The sequence below is a fragment of the Manis javanica genome, chromosome 2, assembly GCF_040802235.1.
Source record: "Manis javanica isolate MJ-LG chromosome 2, MJ_LKY, whole genome shotgun sequence".
Taxonomy (NCBI): Eukaryota; Metazoa; Chordata; class Mammalia; order Pholidota; family Manidae; genus Manis; species Manis javanica.
The window spans coordinates 226,431,089-226,442,369 of NC_133157.1; the positions used below are offsets into that span (position 1 = coordinate 226,431,089).

At 52.0% G+C, this 11,281-nt stretch overlaps 1 protein-coding gene across 1 annotated transcript; it reads right to left on the reverse strand.

Annotated features, from left to right (window-relative positions):
- Nucleotides 1-9,246: 9,246 nt before the first annotated feature.
- On the reverse strand, nucleotides 9,247-11,260 carry TMEM249 (transmembrane protein 249). The gene is made up of 7 exons (XM_073220608.1): nucleotides 11,177-11,260; nucleotides 10,932-11,028; nucleotides 10,591-10,755; nucleotides 10,304-10,398; nucleotides 9,994-10,189; nucleotides 9,739-9,824; nucleotides 9,247-9,541 (listed from the first exon to the last, which is right to left on the reverse strand). The coding sequence occupies exons 1-7, from the start codon at nucleotides 11,258-11,260 to the stop codon at nucleotides 9,356-9,358; spliced, it is 909 nt and encodes a 302-aa protein (XP_073076709.1). The 3' UTR covers nucleotides 9,247-9,355.
- Nucleotides 11,261-11,281: the final 21 nt, after the last annotated feature.

Genomic DNA, 11,281 nt, shown 5'->3' on the forward strand with positions numbered 1-11,281 from the left:
CGATGAACTAGCAGAAAGGGAAATTGGGAAAACAATTCCATTCACAATTACATCAAAAAGAATAAAATACCTAGAAATAAACCTAAGCAATGAAGTGAAAGAAAGTACAAGACGCTCATGAGAGAAATTAAAGAAGACGCCAATAAATGGAAACACATCCCATGCTCATAGATAGAAAGAATTAATATTGTCAAAATGGCCACCCTGCCTAAAGCAATCTAGAGATTCAATGCAATCCCTATTAAGATACCCACAGCATTCTTCAGTGAACTAGAGCAAATAGTTCTAAAATTCATATGGTACCACAAAAGACTCCAAATATCCAAAGCCATCCTGAGAAGGAAGAATAAAGTGGGGGGAATTATGCTCCCTCACTTCAAGCTCTAGTACAAAGCCACAGTAATCAAGACAATTTGGTATTGGCATAAGAACAGACCCATAGACGAGTGGAACAGAATTGAGAGTCCCAGTGGGGAAATGACAGCCTCTTCAACAGCTGGTGCTGGCAAACTGGACAGCTACGTGTAAGAGAATGAAACTGGATCACTGTCTAACCCCATACACAAAAGTAAACTCGAAATGGATCAAAGACCTGAATATAAGTCATGAAACCATAAAACTCTTAGAAAAAAACTTAGGCAAAAATCTCTTGGACATAAACATGAGCAACTTCTTCATGAACATATCTCCCTGGGCAAGGGAAACAAAAGCAAAAATGAACAAGTGGGACTATATCAAGCTGAAAAGCTTCTGTACAGCAAAGGACACCACCAATAGAACAAAAAGACATCCTATAGTATGGGAGAATATATTAATATATCACAGGTCTGATAAGGGGCTGACATCCAAATTATATAAAGAGCTCACACACCTCAACAAACAAAAAGTAAATAAGCCAATTAAAAAATGGGCACAGGATCTGAACAGACACTTCTCTAAAGAAGAAATTCAGATGGCCAATAGGCACATGAAAAGATGCTCCACATCGCTAATCATCAGAGAAATGCAAGTTAAAACCACAATGAGGTATCACCTCACACCAGTAAGGATGGCCACCATCCAAAAGACAAACAATAACAAGTGTTGGCGAGGTTGTGGAGAAAGGGGAACCCTCCTACACTGCTGGTGGGAATGTAAACTAGTTCAACCATTGTGGAAAGCAGTATGGAGGTTCCTCAAAAAATTCAAAATAGAAATACCATTTGAGGCAGAAATTCCACTCCTAGGAATTGACCCTAAGAATGCAGCAGCCCAGTTTGAAAAAGACAGATGCACCCCTATGTTTATTGAGCACTATTTACAGTAGCCAAGAAATGGAAGCAACCTAAGTGTCCATCAGTAGATGCATGGATAAAGAAGATGTGGCACATACACACAATGGAATATTACTCAGCCATAAGATGAAAACAAATCCTACCATTTGCAACAACACGGATGGAGCTAGAGGGTATTATGCTCAGTGAAATAAGCCAGGTGGAGAAAAACAAGTACCAAATGATCTCACTCATCTGTGGAGTATAAGAACGAAGCAAAAACTGAAGGAACATAACAGCAGCAGAATCACAGAACCCAAGAATGGACTGACAGTTACCAAAGGGAAAGGGACTGGGGAGGAGGGGTGGGAAGGGAGGGATAAGGGGGAAAAGGGACACTATGATTAGCACACATAATATAGTGGGGGGATATGGGGAGGGCTGTACAACACAGAGAAGAACAGCCGTGATTCTACAGCATCTTACTATGCTGATGGACAGTGACTGTAATGGGGTATGTGGTGGGGACTTGGTGAAGGGGGGAGCCTAGTAAACATAATGTTGCTCATGTAATTATACATCAACGATACCAAAATAAAAATAAATAAATAATCCTAGGAAATATCTAAGGAGTAAAAATAAATAAAAATAAAAAATAACAATGAAACACTGGGTGGAGTGACGTTACAGAATGCACTTGAGGGCTAAGCCGACAGATGACCGAAAGGGAAATAAAGGGGAGGGAAAGCCTGAGATAGACCAGAGTGGTGGGAGCTGTGCCACGCCTCCAGGTGGTCTCGTACACATGTGATGGATTCCTGAAAGGGAGGGGGGTTGGAAAAACATTTGTAGAAATGATGGCTAAACATTTTCCAAATTTTATGAAGACTATAAACTCACAGATCCAATAATCAGTGACCCCCAAGCACATGTGACAGGAAGAAAGCCACAGCAAGGCACATCATGATCAAATGATGAAGGGAAATACTGAAGGTGTCCGGAGGGAAGAGAAGACAGTGCATGCTATGCACAAAGCAGCTAAGATAAGGATGAGGGCAGATTCATCATAGAAATGAAACAAGCTAGAGTGTGACGAAGCTACATCTTTAAAGTGCAGGGGGGAAAAATCAACCTAGAATTCTATACTCAGTGGAGATATCTCTCACAAACGCAGGTCAGATAGACTTGAGATACACAAAAGCTAAAGATTTATCACCAGCTAACCCACACTACAAGAATGCTGAAGAAAGTCCTACAGAGAGAAGAAAGTGACAGCAGATAAAAATCTAGATCTCCACAAAGAAAAGTGTGGAAATTGTAACTGAGTTGGGGTAAATGTGAAGACTGTTTCTTATTGCTTAAAAGATAATCAACTGATTATTTAAAAAATGACAATATACATTGGATTTATAACATAGGTAGAAGTAAAATGTGTAACTAGATAGCACAGGGGCCAGGAGGGGGAAATGGAAAGTTCTTACAGTATATGGGAAGTGGCAAAAGTCACCGGAAGGTGGAATGTGATAAATTAAAGATATGTACTATAAACAGTAAAGAAACTATTTAAATAGTCCAAGAGTTATAGCTAATAAGGCAGCAAGGAAATCATAAAAATTCTCAACAAATCCAAAAGCAAGCAGAAAAAGAAGGCAAGGGGAACAAGAAACAATGGTGCTCATAGGAGGCAGACAGCAAGGCAGGTCAGAGCCCAAGCATGTCACTAGTCATATTAAATGTAAATGACCTAAACACTCCAATTAAAAGAGATCATCAGCTTGTATAAAATAGGACCCAATTATATGCTGCCTACAACAAACCCATCTTAAATAGAAAGACTTACGTTTTAAGTAAAAGGACAGGAAAGGATATGCAGTATAAACACTAAAGAAAGCTGGGTGCCTATATTTATATTAGACAAAGTAGATTTCTGAGCAAGAAGTATTGCCAGAGATTGAGGGGGTTGTTTAAAAGAAGGTTAAACTTATAACAAAGGCTGTGTCAAGACCAGGCCCTGGTAGAGAACAAACGAAGCCTTGACATATGGGATGGGGACATCTGTGTGAATGTCCCCGAATATCTTACATTTCCAGGCCCCCAGTCCCAAGACCTGAAGAAGTGATGCTGATAGATAAGATCTCCTCCTTGAAAAGACACAGTGGCCTTCCCTCTCCAGACCACTTACGACACCTTTGGGGGCTGTCCCCCCCATCATACCACAAGGCCTGTGGCCTGAGTCGAAGTCACAGCCTGACCTAGCAGAGTGCTGCTGTGGGCCTGAAAAGGGGACAGCATCGAATTCCAAAGGAGCTGTGCAGTGGATTGAAGCGCGCTCTTCAGAAGATATGTCCGGGAGGCAGACACTGCCCTGAAATGTGAGGCTCCGTGTCCCAGCAGGTGGACCGCATGGGTCCAGGAACCAACAGATGGGCGTGACCCGCAGGACCCACGGGGATCTTGGGATCCTCCTCCCTGAAGCTCCAGGGAAGGTCCTGGACACAGGGACACAGGTGCAGCCCCACTGAGCTGAAGGCCACAACCACTGCCAGGGCACTGTGGCTGCTGTGCTTAGGACCCAGAAGAAGCTGCACATGGAAGGGGAAAAGGGACCGTGTCTGTAGAAAGCCTGAGGGCTGTTGCCCACCTTCACTTGGAAGACAGAAAATGTTCCTAATCAGCTGGTTCTGTACAAGGAGGTTTCCCGGAAAATGGTGAAAATGCCTCTTATGGATTGAACTGTGTCCTCCCCAAAAAGACATGTTAGAGTCCTAACCCCCAGCACATCTGAATATGACCTTCCTTATTTGGAAATAGGGTCATTGTAGATGTAATTAGTTAAGATGAGGTCACACTGGAGTAGGTTGGACCTTTGATCCCATAGGACTGGTGTCTTTATAAGGAGAAAAGACACCCAAGACAGAGACACAGAAGGAACACCGTGTGACCATGGAGGCAGAGATGGAGTGACGTGACTGCCATCCCAGGGACAGCAAGGGTGGCTGGCACCAGCAGAGGTTAGGAGAGAGACCCGGAACCAATTCTCTGCTGCAGAAGCTCCAGAAGGACTTGACCCTGGTGACTGACACCTGATTTCAGATTTCTGGCCTCCAGGGCTGTAAGAAAATGAATCCCTGTTACTTTAATCTACCCCATCTGTGGCACTTTGTCACAGCGGCCCTAGGAGGGCAACACAGTGCCAGGCGGCTTCTCTTAGTCATGAATTACATCGCAAGGGATGGATGAGCTAAAGAGAGAGCTGTTAAACTTCTTAGAATTTAGAGAAAATACTTCCAACCTAGAACTTATTAGGTTAAAAAGTGAAACATTTTTTTCATTTCTAGTCTCCCCAGCTTGCAAAAATTTCTCAGAGTAAGACAGGGCCTCTGGGCAAAGATCCCAGTCAGAGCCCCACCAGTGGAATGTATTCTCAGGGTGAGAGTGAGTTAAGGATGCGACTGTAGGACTTCTCAGTCAGACCACCAGAAGACGCGAAGCCATATCTCCTAGACCCTCCCAGCTGGACAAAAGGGCTTCTGAGGAGCTGGGGGACACTGTTGACAGCACCCTGTCTTGCTGCTGAAGCAGTGGAGCTTGCCCTGAAGAGAGCCCTGGGTATGAATCTAGTTTAATGGAGTTAGTTTATTATTTGATACATAGAAACCTACATGGTTTTTAAAGGAGCCGTACAAACTTGACCAAAAGAGACAGAGATTATTCAGAATGAGACAAGAACTCTGGGCTTCAAAATTTCTGGAGGCAGGAAGCAGGTCCAAAACCTGGGCCTTTCCTTTAGGAAGGGGAGGATGACTGGGGAGAGAGCCAGGAAGCTAGAGGGTGGGGTCAAGAGCCTCCGGGGACAGCCAGCCAGGAACACTGCCGAAGGGCTTGGACGGTCTCCAGTCTGGTCCGGGGGTGATCCTGCTCCAGTGCGCGCTGCTCTTGGCCATAATCACTGCACACCTTCTCTTCTCTTTCTTTAAAGAAGGCTGTATTTGGATTTTACCAGTTTTTCTACTAACATCTTCTTTCAGTTCCAGCAACCGGTTCAAGGTACCACATTGCACTTGGCCGTCTTATCTCCTTAGTTTCCTGGGGTCTGTGGCGGTTTCTCCGTCTCCTTTCCTCATGACCTGGACAGTTTTGAGGAGTACTGGCTGATTTTGTAGAATGTCTCTCAGCCGGGGTTTGTCTGGTGTTCTGTTGTGGTTGGCCTGGGCCTCTAGGTTTGGGGAGGAGACCACAGAGGTGACATGATCTTCCCGGGCCTCATGGCAGAGGCACATGATGTCCCTGTGACTGTCACTGGTGGTGTTAACCTCAGGCTCTTGGGTTAAGATGGTGTCTGCCATGTTTTTCTACTGTAAAGTTGCTATTTTTCCATACTCTACTCTTTGGACTACATGTTGCACAGGCATGTCTGGTTATTCAGGAATACAGTGTTTAATTTTCACATATTTGTAGGTTTTCCAACTTCCTTTCTGTTACTGATTTCTAATTCCAAATTTTTTGTTAATTCTAATTTGTGGTCAGAGAACATGCTCCGTATGATTTAAATCCTTCTAAGCTGACTGAGACTTGTTTTATGAACTAACATATAGTCTATTCTGGAGAATGTTCCATACACCCCTGAGAGCAATATATGTAACCCTGTTGCTGGATGGAGTGTTCTCTCAAAGTCTGTTAGATCTGGTTGGACTATCATGTCATTCAAATATTCAATTTCTTGTTGATTTTCTTGTCTAATTGTTTTATCTACTACGGTGAGCAGTGTACTAAAGTCTACAAATAATATAGCTGAATTATCCCTTTCTCTCTTCAATTCTGTTGGTTGTTAGCTGCATGTATTTTAGGACTCAGTTATTAAGTGCATATATGTTTAGAATAGTCATATATTATGTGGATTAACCCTTCAATTATAATGTCTCATTAATGTACATTGTATGTGTAAGGAAACAGCTCATAGGTCTCTGCACTGAGAACCCACACAGGGGGACTGCGGCTGAAGAGGGACACCCAAGGGACCTCGTCTGTACCTGGACCTGACTTAGATGCGAGGTCCTGGGCTTCAGGTCTGAGCCCGTGCTGAGCCCATGCTGAGACGGAGTATCCGTGGTCTTGGGAGGGGCTGTGGGGCAGACTGTGGCAGGCTGCTTACATTCAGAGCCGCTGTGGCCCTCCTGGTGTTCACGCACTTGGTACGCCCCTTCCACACTGACTCAGCTTGGCCGTATGACCTGCTGGGCTGTCAGGATATTAGTCGGGGGTGGTCCACTGGGGCTCTTCTTCCTGTAAAAGTCTCTTGAAAACCAGCAGCAAGACAGTCTGTTCGATGAGGAGACACCACTTGGAAAGAGGTGCTGGAGAATGGGGGTCAGTTTGGATATCTGGACCCAGCTGAGGTCCCAGCAGCCACATGAGCGCCTGGAGCCGTACACGTGGAGAGGACCCACCCTGCCCAGCCCGACCCACAGGGTCATGAGAACAATCATTGCTGCTTCAAGCCCTGAGGTTGAGGCTGGTTGGTTTCACAGCAGCAGAGACAGGAAGCCCCTTGTCCTGCACCCCGCCCGTCTTCAGTGTCTGCCTTCCTAGTGTGTATCCCACTGTCCAAAATTACAGTCACTCCCTTGCCACCCACACTCTTACCATGTTTTTTGGGCCAAGCCTCACTCCTTGTTAGATGAAATGATCTGTCAACTTCATACCTGCATCCAAGCAGATAAGCTTTGCTAGAGAAAAATAGAAAACGACACTCACTCCCCATTCTTGGGTTGCTGCTCCGCCTCTTCCCTGATGCTGTTCCCATAGGGATACCCCCACCCCAGGTAAGCCCCCATCTCCCTGGACATGGGAATCTCCCCTGTAGTTTTCCAGTCCCCATTCCTTTGCAGGCCTGTCCTCGGCCCACCGCTCTGTGTCAGGGCCGGGGCTCCCCCTGTGCTCTTCTCTGCCCACTGTATGCCAGGGGACATCAGTACCTTGGCCTGACATTCCTCTCATCGAAGGCTCCAGATCTGTGCTTCCTGCCCCTACCCCTTCTTCCCACTGCCTCCCTGCCTTCTCAAGATCTTCTGGACTCATAGGTCCTAAATCCTCAGTCTCTCTTCCCCGTGACCCCCAGAAGCCCTGACTCACCTTGAATTACTCCCTTTCCAGCCTGCATCCAGCCTGCGAGCAAATCCTGTGGCCTCAAAATGTGGCTCAGACTTGCCCACGATTCCCCCAAACCCACCCCCCCACAGGGTCCCGGCTGCGTTTCTGTCCCTGAACAGCGACTGCAGCCTCTTGGCCTTTGTCCACTCCCTCCCCAGGTCACAGTGCGTCTCTGCCCAGACCTCCCAGTGGTCTCCTGCTCTTCCCACGGAAGAGAACCTTACAGCTTCTGTCTCCCCCTTGTCTTCTCTGCCACCGCCAGGCAGGCAAGTCTCCTGCAGCTTCTCAGGCACATCCATCTTGGTCTGCTCCGTGCCCCCCACACTTCCTGTCCCCCTGCCCAGAATGACCATCTGACCCCACCTCCTTGTGTCAGCTCAAATGCTGCATCTCCCCAGGCCTAGCTAGAGGGACCCCAGCCCACCTCCAAGCCGCTGTGGCAGTGTGAGGAGGGGCAATCTGTGTCTCCCTTACACTGTACTGACAGCTTCAGGACAGGGACTTTGCCGGCCTGAGTGAAACTTAACCCCCAACTCAAAGCTTTGCCAACCAATCTGAGTAGCCTCCTGGGACTCCGGGGGCTGGCAGGCCCTTCTAGCCCCTGTCCGAAACTCGCAGGCAGCTTAGGCACCCCAAGCCTGGCTCAGCCACAAGGCACTAATCCAGCCAGCCTAGTCCCATGGCCCACACCCCACACTGCTCACCTCCCTCCACTACGTAGTCCTCCAACCTGTCCCAACTCTGCCACCGCCAGATTCTGCTCACCTTCTCAAGCCTATTCCCCTGGTAGAGCCTGGGCACTGCCACTCTGGGGACAACTTGGGCCCCATCTTCTGGGGAGCAAGGGTTCCCTGCATTTGTGCCATGAATGACAATTGTACCCTGAGATTGCTTAAAGCAACTCCAGCAGCCTGTGGGCCCTGATCCAGAGACAGGCGATAATGCTGGTGTGGTCACTGGGACTGGCCAGCCTTGGGATCGGGAGATGACCAGTGGGTGGCTCTGAGCCATGGTTTCCAGCAGGCCCAGCTTCATGGCATGACTGGGGTGGTCACACAGGGCCCCAAGCTCAGAAGGGCCCTCACTTGGTTGAATGCCCGATTATCACCATCTGGAAATTTCAAATAACTCTTAAAGAAGGGGTTCTGTATTGTCATTTTGCATGGGACCCTGCTAATAATGCAGCTGGTCCTGGTTCCAGGGACATTCAGCTAACAAAATGCCCTAAAGCCTGGGTCATTAGCATGGCCCAGAGGGAAAATGCTGACTGGAAGAGCCAGGTGCACAGTGCCAGGCACCACTCCCGGGTCCCCATGGCCCACTGCCTTCTCTGCTCACACTGCAGCTCCCAGCACCCAGGAGATGAGGACGCTCACAGAAGAGGACAGAACAGGACTGGGGTTCCAGCAGGCACGCAGAGCAAGCTCGAGAGTCCCCCCAGAGGTCCTTGAGCTCCCTGGGAGCTCTGCAGCAGCAGCTTTGGGGAGAGTCTGATCGGGACGCACCCCCCAGTACAGGGCTTGACCTGAGGCTGCCCTGCATCTGACTGGTGCAGGACCAGGAACAGGCACCCGAGCCAGACGGGGCCAGATTCGGGTTCCTGGATTCCACTCACTGGTCAGCACTTCCTAGGCCAGGTGAGCAGCTGCTGACCAAGACAGGCAGTTTGTGCTCCACGTGTCCCGTGATGGAGCCACCCTCCTAGAGGCCTGGCTGCTTGTTACCCTCGCTCCTACTGCTACCCCCAATCTTCTACCCCAAACTCCCAGGTTAGCTCCCTGAGGCCCTGGGAAGTGTGCCCTGCGGAGCGCGCTCCTCCCACCCCCAGGAATCTACCCGTCTGGGAGCAACAAGCAGCTTTATTGAGAGGCAGGCCAGTGGTCAGGGGTGGGTGGAAGGAAGATGGAGGGTAAGGGAGAGTGCTGGCCTCGGCTGAGGTGCCGGTCCCGGGGTCACACGTCCAGGTCGGACTGAGAGCCCGGCTCGCCGTAGGCGCGGGTCTTGCGCAGCACGATGCCCGGGCTGAAGGCGGCCCCCGGCGGCCGGTGGCGGACCACATGCCGGTACGACGCGGCCTGGCAGTCGAAGTAGTTAATGTTGAGCTTCCGGGCGATCTGACGGCCCAAGTATTCCATTTGCTTTGGGAACGGCTGCAATCAGTTGTCGCCTGGACAGGCCTCCCGTCCCCGTGCCAGACCCGCAAGTCAGGCCCTGCGTGAAAGCCCGAGACCTGGACCGCGAGCATCGCCCACTGCCTGCGAGATGGCCGCACCCCAGGACCCTTTGAACCAAGGAGGGGTGGGGAGCGCGTCTGGGTCTCCGGGGCCGGACCCACCTCGTAGCGCTCTGACAGGTGTACCAGCACCAGAGGCTCCAGTTTGTGGCCAGACAGAACCAGCTGAAAGAAGCACTTTCCGTACGCTGGCGACAGGCGTGCGACTCAGGCGGGGGTCCCGGGGCGGGGCCAGGGTCGGACGGGACCAGGGGCGGGGAACTCCGGGCGCGGGGCTGGGCAGTGCCGGTCTCTCCCCGCTCCCGAGTGGCCTCCCCAGCACAACCCCGGGGGTCGGCAGCCCGCCCCGGTCGTCACCGTCGGAGCTGAGCGCCAGGCGCACGTAGACCAGGTGCAGGGGGCCCCGACACACGGTGCGGCCCTGGATGGAGAAGTGGTACATGCCGCGCGTGTGGTTCAGCACCAGGCGGCGCCGCGGCAGCGACGAGATCACGAGCCACAGGCCCACGCCCATGCCGTACGCGGGGAACGCCCATGTCTCCTGCTTGTGCACCTGCGGGCGCCGCGGGCACCTTCTGAGCGGCGGCGCGGCCGGGGGCGGGACCTTGACGGCGGGTCGGGTCCCCAGGGGAGGAGGGCCGTGGGGGGCGGGCCCAGAAACCCAGACCTGGCTCACGAGGCCGAGGCTGACGAGGAAGAGGCAGGCGACGAAGAGCAGCGTCCCCTTCCACAGCGTGTCCAGGTAGTACTCGAGCACGAAGACTGGGGGCGGCGCGCCGGAGACGCGTGAGGACCGCCGGCCCCGCTCGCCGCCCGGGTGGGCAGGGCTCGGGCTTGGCCGGAGCGGCCCGGCCCGCTTTCCCGCCCGGCCCCGCCCCCCGGCCCGGCCCCGCCCCCGGCCCCGCCCGGCCCGCCTCGTTCAGGGCCCCGGCACCTGCGGCGCTTCGCGCGCACCTTGAGGCTGCTGCTGCGTGAATGGGTAGGAGCTGTTGCTCCTGAGGCGCTTGGCCAGGTGACGCTCGGTGCAGAGGAGCCCTGGGGCCCAGAGCTGGAAGCCGCCGGAGGTCATGGGCAGGCTGCCGATCCCGCCCTTGGGGGCCCGATCAGGCGCAGGCGGTCAGCTGGGTCTCTGATGTCACCGCCCACTGCCCAGAGTTGCGGTCGTACTTGAGATACGAAGCCTCCAGGGTTGCGGTCCAAGAAGGAGCAGGAGCTTCGGGGGACCGCGCCCACGTTCTAGAAGCTCTGTGCGGGAGCGGGGGGTTGGTTCTGGAAGGCGCCGTTCTGTTGACTACCCTTCTCTGGGGACGCCCCTGGCCCGGTGAGCGTGCACTTCCTGGCCAGTACCACCCCACTGGAGATCTCCTGTGGGGCCTGGTTCCTAGTCCTTGCCTGAAAGGTGGGGTGGCGGGACCCCCAGGTCTAAGCTGGGGAGAAAGCTGTCATGCAGGCACCCCACACCAAACCCCGTGACCGAGCAGGGCCTCCCTATCGCACCTCTGACCCGGCCAGAGCCTTATGTGCAGCATGGACAGCTCACCTGTGTTCCCGGGTGTGGGGCAAGCCGTGAGCAGGAAAGGCGAAGGGCAACTCGGGAGCTCTCGGGGGCCACCCTCACCCCCATGGAGGCTCTGGGCCAGCTCCA

Coding starts and splice junctions, on each gene's coding strand:
- TMEM249 (XM_073220608.1), bottom strand. CDS start 11,260: ATGGGGGTGAGGGTGGCCCCCGAGAGCTCCCGAGTTGCCCTTCGCCTT. Junction 11,029..11,176: donor CCCCACACCCGGGAACACAG/GTGAGCTGTCCA, acceptor CCCACCTTTCAG/GCAAGGACTAGGAACCAGGC. Junction 10,190..10,303: donor GCCTCGGCCTCGTGAGCCAG/GTCTGGGTTTCT, acceptor CGGCGCCCGCAG/GTGCACAAGCAGGAGACATG.